This window comes from Trachemys scripta, chromosome 3 (genome assembly GCF_013100865.1).
Source record: "Trachemys scripta elegans isolate TJP31775 chromosome 3, CAS_Tse_1.0, whole genome shotgun sequence".
Lineage (NCBI taxonomy): Eukaryota > Metazoa > Chordata > Testudines > Emydidae > Trachemys > Trachemys scripta.
The window spans coordinates 16,860,986-16,882,420 of record NC_048300.1 but is presented as its reverse complement, the minus strand read 5'-3'; the positions used below and the strand labels follow the sequence as shown (position 1 = coordinate 16,882,420).

The following is a 21,435-nucleotide window of genomic DNA, read 5'->3' as shown; positions in this document are numbered from 1 at the left end:
ATCATTTTTACAGTTCATATATTGTAATCAAAAATAATATAACGCGAGCACGGTACACTTTTTATTCTGTGTTCTAATTGAAATTAATATTGAAAATGTAGAAAAACATCCAAAATATTTAATACATGTCAATTGGTATTCTATTGTTATAAGTGCGATTAATGTTTTTTATCGCAATTAATGTTTTTGAGTTAATCGCGTGAATTAACTGTGATTAATTTGACAACCCTATAAACAATCTAAAAATATTAACCGTTATAAATTGATTGCAACGTTAGATATTAGCTAATGTCTGGGCATTTTTTAGAAATGCTGTACACATACCAAACTTCAAAACCTCACCAGTGAAAAACCAGCTATGCCTGTTACTCCTCCAATTCCATTTTGTAACTAATAGCCATAACCTTGGTGCAAGTGGATGAGATTAACAGCCCTCAATTGCATCTTGCATAAGCTCCTCACTGCTGGGTCATTAATGCCCAGGAAGTGGCCGGCATATCAATCACTGGCATAAACTAAACAGTCTTGAGATGTGCTTAATAAATTAAACTGATGACAAAATAATTGAAACTGATAATCCCTTGGTTAAGCCAAAAGGGGAGGTTGGGGGAGGAAGTGTTTGCCTTTGATACTTGTTCATTAGGGAAAAAACTAGTCAATATGTACTTGTTTTTCCAAATTCTCATAAAGTGAGGTCTTAGCCAGATTTACATACAACATGGGAAAATGTGCCAAGTTTGAGACCAGTATACCATGCATTTTAAACAGCATCAGATGTTTACAGAACTCAGAACTGATCAAAAACCACCCAGCTCCATTGAATGTCCACTTCTAGTAGGGGGAGCGACTTGCAAAAGCTTTTGAGATCCCATTAAGGTGTAAATAGTAAAGCTACAATTTTTTTTAAAAAATGTGATCAGAGTGAGCCCTTTGATATGCAGCTCTGTGACAAATATAACTTGTTAGCTGCAACCTTCTATATCATTTATCAACTAAAAAACAAGTATTATTGCATTCACTTGCATCAGAGTACAATTTTTGAAGTTACTGCTCAATTTATTGTGTTACTTGGTAGCTCCTACTGAATTATGTGTTTGCATAGCGCAATGAAGAAAATTGCTGCATATATAGCATAACAGATGTATAAATTAGAGATGGTAGTCCCCTTAATTTATTGTTAACATTCATTTTATAGATAAAGTTATTTTGGATCCAGATATGACAAGACAGAGGAGTCTAGGCAATATTTAATCACCAAATAGTGCTGAAGTAATATTCTACTGCGGACATCAATTTTGTTTTTCAACAAATAATTGGCTACTTGTCTCAAAAATAAGTCAAAATGGATTTTTTAAAATAAAAACGTGCATCTTCTATATTCCTTTTAAATGATCAGAGAATGGTTGTGGGCAGCACTACAAAACCTTAATGAGATTATTTGAGAAACGTTAACCAACCAAATTCTACATAAAGCTCCTAAACAAAGTTAAACACAAAACACACACAGAGCTGTAAGCGAGGAAACAAATGACTTTCCCAGAAACAAGTCAGGAAAATACCGCAGGCAATGGCGATACGGCATACCAGGGAAGGTGGTAATACCTGCAGTTGGATGATACATTTGTAAACAAAAAAACAACCAAAACCCAAAAAGCAATAAAATGCCACCAAAGCATCACTGCAGTAATACTTCAAGTGTCCACAACAGCAGGATAATGAGAATGTATATTACCATTCATCTTATAAAATATCTACTGGTAATATTTACCAGTAGAGTACTGGTGAACTCTACTGAAAGAGAAGTTAATTGATGGATTTAAATTTAGCTATTATAAAAAAATCTCTCTGAAGAAATTATGCAAATATCATAGCATGCTCTAAACTTCTCTATTTTGGCTCCCCGCACCTCTATGGCAAACCTGTTATCACATTATTCCAACACCGCTGCACAATGCTTACATTATTTGGCTCCTGAAGAGGGGCTTGGTTTGAATTTGAGTGCAATTAAGAGTAAAGTTAAAAACCAAATAATTCAGAACTGAGGGAAGTTGTCCCTTAAAGTGAAATACAGCAATGGTCATAAAATGAAGAAATAAATGCATTTTGCAGGAATTTAAGTGCAACTTTCAAGCATAAAAACTTAAAATCCTAGACACAGGTTTTCACAAGCTCACAAAAATATTTGAAGCATGTCAAAACCACATTAAAGAAAATGTAACCATGATACAAATATGAATTCAATTGTTTTCCCATTTTATTCGAAGTAGAAAGTGACAGGTACTTGTGTCCCTTATCAAGAGAATGAACCATAAAGCATGGCTGAAATTGCTTTTCTTTTACAGTCAATGGTCTAATATTTGTTGAGCTTTCAGTGTCCTAGAAACATGGAACTGCTTGTTTTCAACTACGAATATTATTAAAAACACTTATCTTATCATTGCATTAGTACTAACTGTTAAAAAACAAAATTACAATTTTTAGATAGTTACATGTGGTAGCTATGCCCAATCTCTCATTACTTAAATATATAGTTCACACATTCAGCAAGTTACTATATATACACACACACACAACTATATTAATTTCAATAATCAACTGTATTGTAATAGTCTGTTTGAAAAAGAGGGAAGGTTTCTCACTTTTTTATACTATATTTATATTTTGTTCTAATTGCTTTAGATGAATTATTCTGAAAAGTAAGCTTTCAAAAGTTCTCATTTGAAACAGAGTGGGAAAGTTTTACATATCTGATGTTTAAGAATTTAAGAGCCATTCGCTCCTTAAATGTGCATCAGTACAGAGCTGACAGTACCTTTTAAATACTTAGCACTTAATACAAATGTCAGAAAATAGCACACAGATTAAAAAATGTACTAGAAAGACATTTGAGAGAAATACAATATAGAAGATCCTTGTTTATAGGAAAGTCAAGTGATGTGTTCATGCTTTTAGTAAATTGTTTAAGACTATATTTGTGGTTATAACACTCTGCTGACCTGGCATTGTGGTCGTGCTGCTAGAGCTACTGTCATCCACGGGCCCAAAGAAATCAAGGTTCAGAAGAGTGGAACCTCCACTAGCTTGAAATTCAGTGACCATGTTGGTAGGCAGCCATATAGAAGGTAAGCCAAGGGAGGGGTTTATGTGTAAAAAGGGGTAAGACACACACTTGAACATGCAAGTTATAATTAGTACTCATTACACAATTTAAAAATTGACATGAAAACAAGGCTTACAATATTAGTTAGTAATTTCTAAAGAGGTTAACAACTTAATTCAATGTACATTTTCTCATGTACAATGCAGCAAATAATTCAACACTAGTAACTTTATAAGTAGAAAGAAAGATTTATTTCAGTCTAAAAATGGAGTAGAACCAGCAAGAGAGATCTGCCCAATTAAAGGGAAACAATTCTTAGGCCAATTTGTAGGAGGAGTAGAATGGTTTTAAATGTCAAAGAAAACAAACCATTCTTCTAGCATGAAGATGTAACTGATCCTCCAATTAAAGCACAGAATTGAAAACTGGACAAGTTGTATTAGCTAGTTTTAGGTTATGGACTGTCAATATCAGCTTAAAACAATGTAAATACATCATAATGAATGCCATGATTACATCCAGCTTCTCAGTGGCAAGTTATACTGTTCCCCTTTAACACTGAAACAGAAATTAAACAGGATACATTTTGAAGAAGTTGCTTGTTAAAAGAAAGCAGGATGATTTGACTGAAGTAATAAGACACCGGACAACAGCAAAAGGGCCCATCCAGGCTTTCCTTCATCACCATGGTACTGATATCCAAGCTGTTACTTTCCACAGATCCTGGAAACAACACTGATGTAGTGACAGATGTAATTTATTTTAGCTAATTTTTTAGCAACTCTTGTATTATGAAATAATTGTTGCTAGCAGAAACCTCACGTTCTTTACAGGTTTCTAACCTGCCACCCAACAAGTTTATTAAACTTGTTACTTTTCCTTCTCCTCCAGCTTACATTTAAGACACACAGTTAGTGTGACAAATCACTTACCCATTAAAAAAACTATATAAAATTCTTTTACGTGAATTTTTAACTATGTAGACGACTATGTTTGTTGATGTATGTAGCTACCTCTTTAATAATTGAACACATTTAGATTCTGAGTTTAAGCAAATGTGATTATGCATTAAATTATACATTTTCCATTTTAATATACAAAATACTTGTAATCTGAAAACTTCCAGGTCAAGAAACGTCTTTTGCAAACAGTTTTTGGTTAAACAATTGTGCTTTGAAGTAGCCACTATACACTTAATTTTGCCATTCATAAGGAAGTCTAAACAGGTAATTGTGCATTGGGAAAAATACATGTTTAAAAGTAAAACATGTAAATCCTAAACTATTCAGATCTTCATTATAATCTGAAAATATATAATGTATTAATATTGCCACTGTGTGTTCAGCATAAATGCAGGAAAATAAAATCTTAACTAGTTCTTAGTGTTTTAACCTTACAGATTGCTTTATTTGTGGCAGATCTAACCAGAAAGAAAGCCTGAATTTCCAAAGTTAAGAGTAAGAAATAATATATATTAAAAAAAAAAAAAAATCAGCAGAGAGATGTTTGTCTGAACTTTGTAGCTTTCTTAACTCTAGCTCTGGTGCTAGAGGCTCTACGGAGAGACGTACCATCTAAAGGGTTAGTAAGGCCACTGCTACTCCAGTCAAACTGGACAGGTGGTAGAGATTCCTAGAGTTGAAAAGTCAGAAATCAGATTTCAGTTCAGGTTATAACAATGTAAAATGTTTCACACAAATATTTTTTTGCACCTAAATATTAAGGGGACAATTGAACATAAGACAAATATTTTAACCTTCAGATGATGTGAGCTGTAAATTTTCTTAATACACTCATGAAAAACCCTGAAGTCTACCTCAAAGTCTGGTTCAATTATGAATCAAACGGATCAGATACCCTCCCTAGCCCCAATAGGTTTTTGTTAATTTAATTAAATTATAGTGACAAAAACAAAAACATTAATACAGCGTTAAAATTTGAGAAATTGCTATTCCAACTGGACACAGTGCGGTCTTTGTGCACGAAAGGATGTGAACAGTTTAGCTTAGGTGGCTCTTTATTTTAAATACGAAGAGTATGTTCTCCACTTCTGTATGCTTTGGCACAATTATATCCAAAAATGAAAGTTACTCACCGTGAAGGAACCCAAGTTTCCTTTCTAGAGAGAGGCTCCCCCCAGCACACCTGGGGAGCATACTACACTCTGAAAAGAAAAGACTGCCTACAACGACCCTGTGATATGTTACCCTAACCAATAAAGGTTAAGCCAAGACCCAAATTTTCTGTCTGATGACAAAGAGATGGGATGCCAGAATTTACACACACACACACACACACACACACACTCTCCAAGGGCAAGACTCAAAATGGAAACTGGGTCTCCTCCTGGGAGAGTATCCTTAGCTTTCTATTTCCTGTTGTTCAATCCTTCTGCACACCTAAGTTAGTTAAGCAAGATGCAGAGATCACATAGTATGAACAAGTAATGGAGGTTGGGGGGGAAGGAAGGATATATTTAGCTTCCTGATAATTAGGGGCAACCTGTACTGTAATTTGTACATGTATTTGTATTCTGAGGACATCCACAGAAGCAGCATTACAAATACGTAGTATAGATAGGCCTTGCTTGTTACATTTCTGCTCCCCGGTGAAATTAGCTTTCAGAAACAATGGGAAGGATCTGCCTTGAATTATGTAAGTTGGATATATTGTATTTTGTTTGTTTCATTATACTTGAGTCAGCAGGAACAGTTGTAACTTTTGGTAATCAATATGGAATGTCTTACCGGAGTTAAACTTTATTAGCAGGTTCTTGGAGGTTAAGACACATTCTGACTATTTCAGTAAGAAGGGGGCTCTTGTTTTAATCCACTATTGCCTCCTTCTCTAAAAGTTGGAACAAAATGTTGAAAGGTTGTGCAATTTCACAAAGTAGAGGGTCAGAGGCTTCAGCCAGCTCCATACAATAAAAGGGAAATTTTAAGAAGCCTCTAGCTTCTTGAAAAATATTATTGGAAACCAAAAAATAAGTGGTGAATGAAAGTTCTGGATTTACTTGTGGTAAAAGCTTTACCTGGAGAAATCTTTTCTTCCTAATGCCTTTGCAGTGTTTCCAGTACTGAGGAGTATGCTTTAAGCAGTCTCTTACAACCTGGTGTCTAAAGATTTAATCACATCTAATTTTTATTCACTCTTAGTGAAAATACTAGCATTTGAAAATACTCAAATTAGTGGCAAAGAAGAATAATGGTGCCAATGCAGAACCTGCAGCTGGTACAGTTATGACAGCCATGCCCAGTATGTTATGAGTAAGGCTACGATTTAATCATGAGTATTTTTAGTAAAAGTCATGGACAGGTAACGGGCAAAAAACAAAACAAACAAAAAAAAATCACAGCTCCATGACCCGTCCAGGACTTACTTTTACTAAAAATACTCATGACTGAATCTCATTTTTCCATTGAGAGAAATGAATTCAAATCCAGGCTTTAATCACAAGTGAAAACATGGATTAATAGTTTCCTACCAGTCCCCATTTAGTCACACGATCACCCTGGAAATAGTTTGGAAGTCTCTGTTAAAGGATTTAGATTCAGGACCACCGTTCCCTCTAATTTTTCCCACCCATGTGCGGAATTAATTTTGTTATGTGCATCAATATGGAGGGGTACGTGACACATCACCTCCATATTGGTGCACATAACAAAATTCATATGGCGGATGTGGGGCCAAGGGGTTCGGAGTGTGGGAGGGGGCTCTGGGCTGGGGCAGAGGGTTGGAGTGCGGGGGCTGAGGGCTCCGGCTGGGGGTGTGGGCTCTGGGATGGGGCTGGGGATGAGGAGTTTGGGGTGCAGGCTGCCCTTGGGCTACTGTGGGGAAAGAGAACTCCCCCCAGCTCTCTCTCCCTGCAGCAGCACCTGGGCTGGGGGGAGGGGCACCTCTCGTCGCTGCGGCAGCTCCAGGGCTGGGGCCACAGGATAGGTGCCTCCCCCATGGCTGCGGCAGGTCCGTGCCGGGGCTGGGTTGGGGCCGGGATAGGTCCAGGTCAGGGCTGGGGGAGGGGCACGTTTCCCCTCTCCCCGCCGCCGCCCTGAGCACCTGCACGGCGCATAGTAGACTGCTGCACAGCCGTGCAGTTTAGAGGGAACTTATTTCAGGACTTAGGAGCACTGGCAGAGCTGTATAGGTAAGATTATACTAGTGCCTACCTGGACTGATTCTCTTTCACTTTCATGAACACTGAATTTACTCTCAAATGTTAGCAAAAAAGCGAGAAAGTGTTAGATGGACCCTAGGTGCAAAAATTGGCTCCAACACAGACTGTCCTGCTTTTGGGAACAAGGAAGTTATTCTGCTGGTTCAGATAGTTTCTGAGCAGCAAGCTGCCAAAAATGTACATAACCTATAGATAAATGTTGGCAACATCCACAAAGTGTCATGAAAGATGAATCATCTCTGAGATAGTGGCTAAAATGAAAGGAAAGGGGCTGGAGACAAAAGATTCAGATGCAGTTAAATAGAAATAATTTCCTGGTGCTCTTGGCTTTGGCCCTCGGATGACTCTAGCAACACTGATAATTCAAGGCTCCTTACAGGTATCCCAGATGATGAAAAACAATAGGAATGTGTATCAGATGTGGGAGTTTAATCTCTGCCAGCCTTACAAGCAGAAAATCTTTTGGAAGCCCTGGTGTTTACAGCCAGTTTCCTAACAGTATGTTTTAACTCTAATGAGAAGTGCCCAACAAAAAGTATGAGAAATCTGATTATAGGGGTAGGCTTCTTTTAGCCTTAGATTAGGACTGTAGGTTGGGGTTTAAAGATACAATTGAATCGGTGCAATTATCAGAGAATTATCCTTAGGTGTGCTAAGGAAGTGAGGAAGAGGAAATCGAAAAACCTAGTTTTATTGTGCAATATTTAGCTCTCTGGTTTAACATATGAACTGTTTTTCAATTACCTTCTAGAGCACTATAAATATAGTTTATTGCTGTTTCACTGTGTGGGAGCTTTTTTAATTCAAAAGAGACTGTTTAAGATTTAAACATTTGTCTCCACACAAATAGCCCATTTAAGAGATTAAGTCTGAACAAAAAGAATTTTTGCTATCTTAAAGTTGCAAAACAAGCTTGCAATACAAATATACTGGCAACTTTTAAATGTTGCCACAAATACAGCACTGTAAACAAGATTTTTGGAAAACTGGAAGAAAAGACTTGCTATACAACTGTATACAATTCATACATTAGATCATAAATAAATGTATTCACTGGAAAAAATTTTTACTATACAAGAGTTCTTGTTTTGTTTTTTCAAATACTTCCTTCCTTTCTAGAAGACTACTTCAGAGCTACTTTATTGCACTTTATGGAATTTAATTTATTAAGTGCCCTGCCATCGCTTACTCAAAGAAATTTCTTACCTGTAATTCTTGTTCTTAGATCCCATTCTTGGATCATTCACATGTATGTTACGGAAGGGGGTTCCATAGCGGTCTTTGGCCAGTGGCCAATAGCAGGGCAGCGTGCATCTGGCAGTTCTAGTGGCCCTTCGTGTAATTAACAGGACCTTTTAAGAGCTCATCTCATTGAGTTTAATCGAAACAGAATGCCAGCTAATAGCTAAAGGCATAAACTATATTCTGTCATTACATTTTACCTCCAACACAGTGGGGAAGAGGTGTACGCGTGGATTTGCTATGATAAATACCTTCAGAAAAGAATACCTGGTAATTTTCTCTCTAAAGGTCTGGGTCACAGCAGGTCTCTACTCTTGAAAAATCAAACTTCTCCAGGTATCTCAATAAGCAACTAAGAAAGCACAAAGTTATCCTGAATGCTGAGATGAGGATAACAACTTCAGACGCCAAAGAAGTCAACAGATGTCCATAATACAAAGTAGAAGATACTCGAAAAGGAGAGGAATGTAGATAGATCCCTAGACAACTTTTTTTAAAAGGGGAATCAAGGGAAGGAGAAAAGAGTGGGGAACTGAGGTGCTGAGTCTCGCCATAGGACTTGGAAACAAAACTAGATGGGGGATGAATTGATCACTGAAACAAGAGTCAAATCTGGCCACTTCTATTGACACTGATGGTGCTGAATACAAAGACAGAGATAACTAGATATAAGCATAAACACAGATGCACTTGGGGCACCCAGGGTACTGTCTGTTCTGAATGGAGTCAACAGTGGAAAAACACTTTCACCACCAGCAGGACATGACAGCTCTATTATTCCTAAGTCAACATGGTAGAACAAGCTGCTAATGGAGATCAATAAGTCCTGAAGTGCTTGATCCAGTGGCTTGACTAAACACCAGAACAACTGGAACTAGAATCATAGATGTTTTTTCAATCAGAAGTCATGGGCCTGATGCATAATCAAAGGAGCCGAGTGGTTTAATTTACTTGACCAGAACTGAGGGATGTTTGTACTGAATCTCATTCTCTGAATCTGTGCTGAGCATAACTGAGGTGACATGCTCATAATTTAGATACCTCAGTATGTCCCACTGACTCTCATGCCCCAGAATGTTCCACTGACAGATGCTGAAGACAGTCACATGTGCCAGTAATGGACATTTTATGACTACACCCAGGGTATTTCTCTAACTGGCCCGGCTGCTTCCTATGTATTATGTAAGATAAAATAAAGGGAAAGGGAGAAAGGAGAAACAGTGCAACAAGCACAAGTTTAAAACTATACTTTAGAAAGTTTAAGAAATTGTTGTTAGACAGGTAAAAGTGGCACCATACAGAAGATATGAAAACAAAAAGATAGGGTACTAAGGATAGGGAAGGTACAAGAAACCCAGAGAGAACTTTGAATGAAAAACATTAGCCAGAAGAGGGCCAGCTGCTATGGCACACTTCACACTCACAGCAGGAGCTCATTCACTGTCAGTTGTTAGAAAGCAGCTAACCATTAGCGGCATTAAAGGTCATCAGGGCTCTTAGCAGATGCAGGTCCCCCGTTAGTGGCTGGCAGCCAGAGACAGCTTTGGGACTCCTTCCAGACACACAAGGGGTGGATCCAAGGGTGGGATTTACTGTGATGCAGAGAAAACTCCTTTATATGTTCAGATTCCTTTGGCCCTGGAACCCTGAACTGTAATATTATAAAGCTAGATCAGGCACCCTGCTTTCCAGTTTTTTACCTGGAACTGATCAGATGTACACGTGCTCATCTCTGGTGATACAGGGGTAGTCTGTCCTATGGAAGCTATTTTTTCTGCAGCAGATATTGGTTTCAGAGGTTCCTTGGTAGGCTCTAACATACCCTAAAAAAATAAGAGTCATGTGTACATATACGCCAAGAACTACAGACATTGAAAGACATAAAATATGGTACTAAATAGTAATATTCTGAAGTAGGTGGTTCCCCAATATTATTTCTGGGAATATTTTCATATTCAATGTTTTAAGACCTCATCCAGCTCTATTTAGTGGATCATAGGGACCATTTTACAGTAAACAATGGAGACCCAAACCCTTTAACTGAGTCTTATTACGATCAGTAACATTACACAAGTTAGACAATGTTGTTCCATAATCAAATGACATTTTCTCTCCCTGCTGTAAGTGGACTATCACAAGGATCAAGTGGCACAGGAGAAAGTAATACATTAGTATTTACTCCACTTTACCACCCAAAACAAACTGGTTATTTATAAGAATTGAGTCATTTTGTAGCATGATTTTGTCTCCAATACCTTATTTTCTGTGTGATTTGCTATTACTACTGCCAAGGATGTAAATCCATTTTAAAATCTCAGAGAGGTCAATGAGACAGAGCTTTTCATTCTAAGGCCTAGGATAACTATCTGAGTGGGCTTTGAACTCTCAAGCTCTTTTCACACAAGTGAGAAAAATTAGTGTAGTCACAGGCATAATTTGCATTCAGACATACAAAAGACTTCTGTTCACACAGAAGCATGTCCAAACCATGGGTTTGTTCCACATATCGTTGAAATTGTGTAAGTTAGCCACCAAAATTAGCTTGTCCAATGGTCAAGTGGTTCCACCACATGAGGAAATTAATGTTCAGGACCCAAACTCACTGGATCAGCAAAGAAACCAAATTTAGTTTCAGAATGGAGGGAACATCTGAAGCTGTGTGGTAAGAGGATGTAGCAAGTCATTTGTATTAAAAGTCCATCTGCATATTGCTTATTTATATTTAACAATTAACTTAAATGTGCACACGTGTGCATGTATATTATATAAAAATAATTTAGGAGAATGGCTTCTATGATGATATTTTCAAGAAGAATTTTGTAAAGATTTCTATGAGTGTGAGCTGCTGTGATGGGTGACTAATACCATGCATATTATTGGCCAAGTACATACCTTACTGGTACAATAGATGGTCCTGCTCCTAAATATACATAAGATACGCCACTGCTTACTAATAAGAGATTTAAAACTCCCTCTAATATACAATAGGCATATCCTGATATTAAGCCCTATTTGTGCACTGCTTTGTAAGTCCAAGTCTGTTGTGAATCTTTATATTAAAATGTTTCCTGGTAAATAACAGTGCATAACGTGTACCAGACAGTTGGAATTTCTTCTATAAGGAGACTACCTATTAACATTTAATTTTTTTTCCCCCATAAACAGAAAAAAATTTTAAAACTCTGATCAGAAAAGTTACGATTCTTGGTCTGTCAATGTTTGTCTCATTACAGATATTGCCAGGTGTCTGAGATGCCAGACAGGACAACATGGAGAAATTACTGCAATTCTTAAATGAAAATGGATGAGATCACCACACAACATTACTTTAGATTTCAAAGACACTGAAGGGAAAAACCTCCTTTACATACTGTTGCTATTTTTTAAAAGCAACTTTCAGAGCAAAGGCAGTCTATGATGTCAGTGGAGCACATCCTATAAGGACGGATGGCCTGATGCCCACTTTATACAATGTGTTCCTTGAATGAGGCAGGAATTCATAGGAGCCCTTGACTCAATCACTGCAGATCTTGTACATACAGGACTTTCATTGACTGGCAGACATGGAATAGTGCATAGCAATACAAGACAATACACATGTATCTAAGAATGTTGAAAAAATATTGTATTTGAGAAACAGCATGTGATCATGTATTCAGACTTATGTACTAGGGATCAGAGTAACGGTTGCATGAACCAGAAGAGTAATGTTTGATGGGGATAGAGGAAGAAACTTTGCTTAATAAAATTGTCTACAATGGGTTTTCTTGAACTTACCTCAGCAGCATCTGGTACTAGTTAGTCAGAAACAGTATACTGGACTATATGGACCTATAATCTGATCCACTTTGACAATTCCTATGTTCACATTGCCATTTCCTGATTGAGGATTTAACCCTGCCACTTTAAACTTCTTAACTGAGGTTTTTTCTTGAACATTTTAAAAGCTGTATTCTAATCTCATGGATTTTCACTAAATATTAAAATGGGATTAAGCTAAAAGTCATTATTCAGCCTATACACACCTTAACACATTGCATTATAATCTTTTCTTCTCACCAAAATGAGATTGGATCATTCAGCATAATTTACTAAACAAATAAAGTAAGTTATTTACATGTTTTGCAACTCTATTGATTCACAACAAGTATTTGAGCATACTACAAAAATCTCAGCTTGTGTGGTGCTTAATGGCACTTTATATATTTGATTATACTTTTATGGAATATACACGGTTTTTGTGGGAAGCATACTACTTACCAGTCCTGCTGCATACATGGGTACAATAACAGGCTGCTTCTTGTTGCCTGTAAAGAGCTGATAAAAAAAAAAGATGGAGGACTTAAGAAGTTCTCCCATTCTGTCTTAATTATAAATAAAATTAATATATTTTAAAATATGGGTCAATGGACTAAGGTTATATTTATGAGATTCATATCAGAGCAAAGACTATATGAATTTATAACTAAACAAGGTTTCATTTTCTTTTAAACAACTTTATACTGGAAATATAAATTCTCCTGAATTGTGAAGCTGTAATACTAACGTATACTGACACAAAATCTCATTTTAATGTATGTCTATGAAGAAGTGTGATCATTCAGAAAGAAACAGGCATGCAGAACTCAATTTACTACAGCTCACCTAAAGAAACAGTTACAAGTTTTACAGATAAACTCACAATATTTCTTGTGTCGATTCCCAAGGAGCATAAAAGCTTTTTGTTGCTGTGGGAGCCACCCCACTGATATCTCAATCCATACGAATCATGGATATCCTGCAGCTCTGTCCACACTTCCATAAGTTCCCTACACAGCCCAGGATAAATCAAATCATCAACAGGAAGAATCATATGACTCCGCAGCTTTAGACACATTCTAATTATTAACGTGACTGATGTTATAAATTCCAATTAAACTTGTGCCCAAACACTAGTACTCAGGGGAGCTAAAATTGCTATAGTGTTCTCAGAACAATTATTATTCAGACTTATAATTGGAAAATGATGCCCACAGCAGACAGAACAGGGCCTACTTAGACTTCATCAATGCATGAATTAATACAGCAATTTGTAGCAAGTGTAAGTAATAAGCTACATCCTAATTAACTATCTCATTTAGACATCACTTAAAAGTAGAGGAAAAACCACCAATTAGATGAAATACTATCAGTACATGTGGTCACTGAAACAGACCTACTGAACAACAATGATTAACTTTTACCCTATAATTTCTAAAAACACTTACAGAAACATTAGAATTTGACATACATCACTACATGGTTTTTAAAGTTATCATCTGTGTAAACACCTAGGTTTACTAAAAGCAGCTTTGTTTTTCTTTAAGTTTGCCATATTAGTGTTTCTTACCCACTGTTAGCCAAAGTCTCCCCTGTTCTCATCTGTTTGTTGCTGGTTTCCAGAAAAAGGTTCAAGGAAATTATCTCTTCTTCTATTTCAAGAACAGGTATGGAAGGAAAGCAAACTTCAAATATTCGCTCCAGACGGCTTAGCAACGTTGTCTAACAAACAAACACCAAAGAAACGTATTTCAAGTTTTCTTTAACTGCTTGTTCCGAAAATAAAGAAAAAAATCTGATGAGTGAGACAAATGAGAAACTATACATAATTCACATTCAAAGAAAATTATAATACACTTCTACATAATAACTTTTGTCAGAGGATCACAAAGCTCTTTGCAACTCTAAGAATCACAACAACTGAGGGGTAGGTAAGTGATATACCCAACCACTGACAGTACTGCTATACAAGTTTGACACAAGACGTTATTACAATATCTAGCTGAAACTGCAAGGTCAATATTGGTAGGAAAAATATGCAGCAAGTATTCAAAGTGATATTTAGATAGGATGTGCGTTAATGTCCCTCATTCTTATGGTAAGTACAGTAAGAGCTTTACTGAACACAAGTGGTCAAGACCTTGGTTTTGAATGTCCTCTGAAATACAGAGCTGGCAACAGCAAATTTCCCCCTGATGACAGGGGACTGGTTCAATATCAATTCACAGGGAATTGATCTATTTCCTACATCATCTAGGTATTTATCAGGTCTCCATCAAAGTACGGTCCTGGCCCAACCATGCTTAGTTTATAATCTAACAGGCTAATAGTATAAATATGGGCACCTGCTATGCAACACTTATTCTTTCCATAATACTCCCAAATACTGTGTGCTTTGTAAAGAGTATTCATTATTAGAGATTTGAGTAGCATCCAAACGTGCACTAGGCTTGTTACAAATGAGACCGATCCTTATTTAGCTGAAGAGCTTGAATCTAAATAGATAAATAAGGAGGGGAGAAGGGGATGCAACATGAGTTTTTACACATATAATCATTTCAAAATATGAACTTTGCTATATTATTCCCCCCGCTCCCCAGATTAGTGTATTTTTATATAATTGTTAGCCTAACTTTCTATTTTTAGCTCTTCTATAAAAAGTTAACCCATATCACTGTTCTATATCTTGGCCTTCCTCCCAGTAACTCCCTTCTCTTCCCATTAACAGTTGACCAAAAGGTTTTCTGGTGATTTCTGTGGGCTCGTGAGGCAGTGGAGTGCTTCCTCTACCATATCTTTTGCCTTCCTACAGAAGCTAGGACATTTTTAAGCCATCCTTTAAAAGGTGCTGGAGTGAGTGAGCCTGACAGCTTTACCTTCAGTGAAACGCCTATTTAGGGGCAAAACACAAACCCCCACGTTTCTCTGAATATTGACCTACCGCCATTATAAGGAATGCCTATGATTATGGCAACTGAAAAATCAGAGAATACGCTTTCCAGTTTACTCTACACATTTGATGTATAGTCACTTTCAGTGTCTTCTTTTTGTATGGAAAAAACTGTTAAACCATGACAAATTTTTGTATTTTTAAAGGACTATCTCCTCAGGTTTTGTAATCCTTACTATCATTTCATTTACAGTTCCAACATGGCCCTTGCCATGTTGCAGCTGCTCTGCTGTTCCCTGTCTGTTCAACTGCTGCACTGCACAGCAGGGAAGAGACTAGCATTTGGCTGTTCCATTTCTGATTGTCTATTTGGCTGTGGGAGCCGCAGGGCACAAGAGGAGCTTGAGTCACGGTCCAAGCTTCAGGAAGTGCCTAGTAAGGATGGCTCCCCTCCACCACATAGTTACCCAGGGCAGCGGAAGATGAGAACCAATTATTACTCCCTGATACTCTCCCCCAGGCCAGGTTAGAGCAGCTTGGAGGCAGCTCTAATGTGCACCATCAGGCTAAAGTCCACAAGGGACTATATGCCAACTGAGGATAGCCAGAGCACAATGTGCACCAGCCACTCTCCTGATTCTGACACACTCCTCTGCACCAAGGGCTGAGGCAGGGAGGTGCAAAAGCTGGGTTTTCTTTAAACTGGCGATTCTCCCATATTGAGTGAATCTGCAGCAGGGGACTTGCAAGTGACTTCCACTCCCTTTGAAGCACCTCAGTGGCACAAAGATTTGAACAAGCAGACAACGTGTCCGTACATATATTTTTTACGCTTAACCTTTTTTGATATATGTCTGGGAGTCAGGATGGACAGGCTTAAAAATAATGTAATGCACTACTAATTATTTCCTTTTAGAATTTTTCTGTTAGATTGTTTCTTGTAAAAGCACTATTTCAAATTTAAGTATTATACTCTGTGTGTAACTACATCAGTTCCGATGATCTTTTACAAACTACTGACGTTTACTTAACATTCCTAAGATACATGCTACAGTCCATCAGAAATGCACAGCAATGCTCACTATGAAGGCAGCAGAGGTGCCCTGCCGTATTGGTAAAGTAGCACACCATCAAGTTTCCCTGGAAAGGGTCAAGATTTGGGAATAGTCATTACACCATGGGATTGAGTATAAGAATAGGTTTGCTTAAGTAACAAGCCATCTACAAGAGGAAAGTGCCTGCCACTGTGAATACCTACCGTCACTCAGAAAACCAGGTCAATGTCTAAGTTGGTGGTTTGATTTTAGGGCAATGACAGCAGGAAAAGGAATACAATAGAAAGAGCACTTAATAGCAGAACTTCATCGCAGGCTATTGCCAGCACCCACATACAAATTCAGATACACGTTTGAGAGAGGAAGACACAGTTACTGCAGCCTTGGCACGATATTATTTCATCAAAACATCCTTGGCACACGCTTTTATCTATTCAAGTCTTACAAAAACATTTAGAAGGATCTCTATTTATTTATAGGTGATGTACTGTGGAAAGTAGGAAGGTTTCTATCTAAAATTGGGAGATCTGAACTGGGGAGAATTCCAGCTTCCTGGACTCATGCAACCCAAGTATATCAAGGGAACAATGGCAATAGCTCTAAAGGGAGTAACTACATTTAATTGGAAATATGACACTGTTGGCATCTCCTGGGTGGAAAGGGAGTTACCAAAAAATAAACACTTTACAAAATTCTGCTGCTAATTTTAGAGCTACATCCTTTTTGTTTCATAAATCCCATCCAACTGCTTTACTGGAGAAAAAAATAGTGGAAAATATATATACATTGTGTACAAGTACCAGGTCTTTCTGGATGATCTAGTTATACAATAACTTACTGTAAAGATAAAAAAATCAATCTAATTATTCAATATGAAACATTACCTATAATGCTTTGACAGGGCAGCAACTATACTTCCTAAAATTTAATATGCATTGTTGTTGTAATCGTGTTGGTCCCAGGATATTAGAGAGACAAGGTGGATGAGGTAATATATTTCATTGGACCAACTTCTGTTGGTGAGAGAGATAAGCTCGTCCTCACGAGCTCTGTGTAGCTTAAAAGCTTGACTCTCTCACCCACAGAAGCTATAATAAAAGATATTACCTCACCCACCTTGTCTCTCTAAAATTTAATATGACATTTGTTGAATAGAACAAATTGTTTGCACTTTTTGTGGCACTAGATGTATTTATGGTTCCTGAAAGTTCTGCACACATGCACCATTACAATTTGAGGAGAAAAGAGGGGCTCTTAAATCAACAAATAGAATTAAGAGAGTTAGACCATAACTTGTCATCCTGAAAGTTAACTATGATATTCCAGGCAATCAAAGAGAGTGAAAGATTAATTTGTTTAGTTTCCAGGATTAAGAAATGTTAATAAGTGCCCCCTCAAATGGGTCAAAGCAGTTATATATATTCTAAGGCTCATGGGCATTATAACTTAGGCCTTTTGTACCTATTAACTGCATATGGGATATATGCTGGCCAATTGTTTCAAGGTCCTCTTATTGAAGGCTATTTTGCTGCAAGAATGCAGGCACAACAAGGTAGAAGATTTTTTTTATTCTATTAAATTATACAGTATTTATATATTAGTTTAATATATTTCTATAACATTTCTTATTTGGAAAGTCTATTAAAGTGCTACCTACTGTTTGATTAGCATTAGTATCAATGTTTCTTGAGGGGGATTTTGGTTCATATTGTATAAGTGCTTCTGAAGGTGGCCACTCATTACAGTTTATTTTAAAATTAGAAGGCGAGACAACTGATAGTAGCCAAATTCCAAACACAGGACTCAATTGTATACCCTTATTCAAATGAGCAAGGAGCACAGGATTAGGCCCTTAACCATACCTTCTTAAAAAAATTAAGGGCCCGGTGTACACTTCATTTTCTCTCTTTTTACAATGCACCTTATCCATGGGCTATCAATAAAACATTTTATATAATAAATCTATACTGGCCCAATGAAAACAGAATACTAATTAATCCCAAAACCACAGTCTTGGAGTTTCAGTGATGATAAATTAAAAATTTTCCCACTCAACACCTCCCTTTCCCTTTAAAGCTTGGGTAATGGACAGACCTTACAACTTGCCCTGAAGGGAAACAAATTTGGTCTCCATTGGCAGATGTTACTTTGAAAGTAAAGCATGGGAGGGGGGGCCTCCACTGAGCACCTTGCCACAAGATCAAGGACGTACGAATATAGGAAGCGTAAGGCTGCCTCCCAGTTGCCATGGTATAACAGAAGGAAAGGCGGGGAAGAGAGTGTTCCTCCTATGTAAAAGATCCAAACAATAGAGGGATTTTTAAGATAAATAACTGCAATTCAAGGTTTTAGCTTTAACTGCACAAAAATCTTTTGAAAGACTTACCGTATATACTCGATCATAAGCCGGTTCGTTTATAAACCGACCGCCCCAAGATGGATAAGTAAAAATAGAAAAAATTTATAACCCGTTCATAAGCCGACCCTATAATTCAGGGGTCAGCAAACTTTGGCTCCCGGGCCATCACATCAGGATAAGCCACTGGTGGTCCGAGATGGTTTGTTTACCTCGAGCGTCTGCAGGCACAGAGGTAAACCTAAGTAAACAAAGTGTCCCGGCACGCCAGCTGCTTACCCTGACGGGCCAGGACAGCAACTGGTGGGGAAATTTTTTTGGGGGGCGGGAGAGGGTGGAGAGAAGCTGAGAGTCAGGGGACTAACCCCCCACATGACTCCACCCCTAGCCTGGGACCCCCACACTCTCCCCATCCCATCCCTTCCCACCTTATCTGGGAAGGGCCAGGGGAGGATGTCTCTGACCTGGCTGGAGCTGCTCCGGCAGGCTGGGCAGTGCGGCTGCAGCCTGCTCCGGCGGGCCAGACTGGGCGGCGCGGCCGCAGCATGTTCCAGCGGGCTGGGCCGGGCAGTGTGGCCGCAACACAGCCTGCTCTGGGGGGGCGGGGGCGAGCGGCATGGCTGCAGCCTGCCAGGCCCGGAGCTGCAGCTGCTTTGGAGGCTGGGGGGAAGAGCAGCATGGCCAGAAGCAGAGAGACTCTGGCCCCGCCTCTTCCCTGCTGTCTCTCCTTGCTCCCTCTGTTGGGGGGAGGGGCTGTGTCCCACCTCTCCCTCTCTAGACCCATTCATAAGCCGACTCCCGTCTCTGGGGCTTCTCTTTTTTACTAAAAAATTCGGCTTATGAACGAGTATATACGGTACACATTCAGGTCTGACTACAGAGATTAAAACAAAATGATGCATAGGCAAAGGCATATGGAGAGAATAGGCATATGAAGAGAATAAAGCAGCTAAATGTCTAGTCTAGAAGAGAAAAGTTTGTGGGGACATGATCTGATAATAACTTCAAGTTCACAAGTTAAATGAAGGAAGAGAATGATTTGGTTTCAGAAGATGGAAGACCAAGGAGCAAGGGCCTGAAGGCAAGGAAGAGAAAATTTGGATTAAAGTAAAGAATGTTAAAGTATATCTCCTATGATAGTCATCTCTCCAGAGCAGTGGACCTAATTCACAAATATTTCTGTCCAAAAAGCAGAAGTTTTTTTCTTAAATAAAATTGGAAGCTCCTGGTGCTGGGATTTATGCTAAACTGACCATGCTGTCACCAGTATATTTGCCTCCAAAGAGGGGAGTAACTTTCTGAGACAGCCTTTTGCAAGGACTGGCCTATACAGTTTTTGCACTGGCTTAACCAAATAGGTTTAGAAATGGATTTTAAAGTTGTTGCAACTCTCCTAATGTGGACACTCTTGCATCAATTTAACAGGGTCATAAAGTCGGCTTAATGCAATTGTTCAAACACAGAGCTACACAAGTTTAACTAATTTTTTTTAAAACACCACCTTAGTTAAACTGGTGCAACTTGTTATTTCAACAAGGATTCTGTGCCCAAAGAAACAAACTTCCCTTTAAACACCTAACAATTTACCCCTTTCTCTTCAGTGTGGACTCCACTGGTTATGACAGAGCAACATATCCATACCAGGAGAAGCCAAACTTACAAGCAAGAAAACTAGTTTTCCCTTTCTGGTCCCATATTTAAACATTTTAAAAGAAAAAACCTAAACGTAAGATGTCTTTGTGAATTCTTTAAAAGATTCAGCAAAGACAGTTATTTGGTTTTAAATATTCCAAGAGAGCATTTGCTGTTCAAAACATTGCAAACACTAAGCTGGTACGTGCAAATCAGAAAGTGAAAACATTAGTCTGTTTTCACTGTGAAAGGTTGAAAGAGTAAACGGCTAGTATAAATCACAACAAATATAAGTTATACAATTTTTTCAATTATATAAGGGGTTATTAGAAAGAAGCATGGAATTTTTTTTCTAAAAAGTGGTATTTTTACGCTGACACTAAAAAGTTTTTACAATGAATTGCTGAGCAAACTGAAAATTAAGTAAAAAGTTACCCACAAATGGGAACAGGATGGATGGATAGATAACCTTTTTTCCTGCTTTTTAAAAAAACACCTCAAATATTACAAATGTCAAGCCTTGTCTTCCTGGTTTGCATGTTTATTGTAAGCTCTTATTCCTTAATAGAAGAGGGTACTGAATCTTTAACAAACAAAACTTCTCTTCCATCTGTTAAAACTTATAAGTTACAGAAGTTTTAACTTATTTGAACAAAAAAATACTTTAAACAAAATTTTTTAAAAAATACATTGAGTAAAATTTACTTTCCCTCCCAATAAGTTATGTTACCATTTCAACTACGAGACAGAAAAAAACAAGATAAATAAGACTTAGATATTGTTACTTAGGCCTTGGCTACACTTACCAGCTAGTTCGACGGCTGGAAATCGAAGTTCTGGGTTCGACTTATCGCGTCGAACCCGGAAGTGCTTGCCGTCGACTGCGGTACTCCAGCTCGGCGAGAGGAGTACCGCGGAGTCGACGGGGGAGCCTGCCTGCCGCGTGTGGACCAAGGTAAGTTCGAACTAAGGTACTTCGACTTCAGCTACGTTATTCACGTAGCTGAAGTTGCGTACCTTAGTTCGAATTGGGGGGGGTAGTGTAGACCAAGCCTCAGTTATAAGGTTTACCAACTTTCTGAATACTCTTTTCCAGGTCTTCTTCTATACAAGATACCATAAAGGTCACAAACTCTACTTTGTCTTCCTTTCCAGGTCCTTCCTAGTCAAACTGTGTGTCTTATA

The 21,435-nt window shown here is 38.1% G+C and overlaps 1 protein-coding gene across 5 annotated transcripts in view; it reads right to left on the bottom strand.

Annotated features, from left to right (window-relative positions):
• AFTPH (aftiphilin) overlaps nt 1-21,435 on the bottom strand; it is a 61,945-nt gene that overhangs the window by 14,545 nt on the left and 25,965 nt on the right. For 2 of the 5 annotated variants that reach the window (XM_034764208.1, XM_034764207.1), the window contains 6 exons: nt 13,888-14,039; nt 13,201-13,327; nt 12,780-12,836; nt 10,220-10,342; nt 4,672-4,732; nt 2,997-3,080 (listed from right to left, as the gene is read on the bottom strand). In XM_034764208.1, coding sequence (XP_034620099.1) covers nt 2,997-3,080; nt 4,672-4,732; nt 10,220-10,342; nt 12,780-12,836; nt 13,201-13,327; nt 13,888-14,039 — 604 coding nt within the window. The remainder of the gene's footprint in view (nt 1-2,996; nt 3,081-4,671; nt 4,733-10,219; nt 10,343-12,779; nt 12,837-13,200; nt 13,328-13,887; nt 14,040-21,435) is intronic. The other 3 variants (XM_034764211.1, XM_034764210.1, XM_034764212.1) reach the window with 3 other exon arrangements.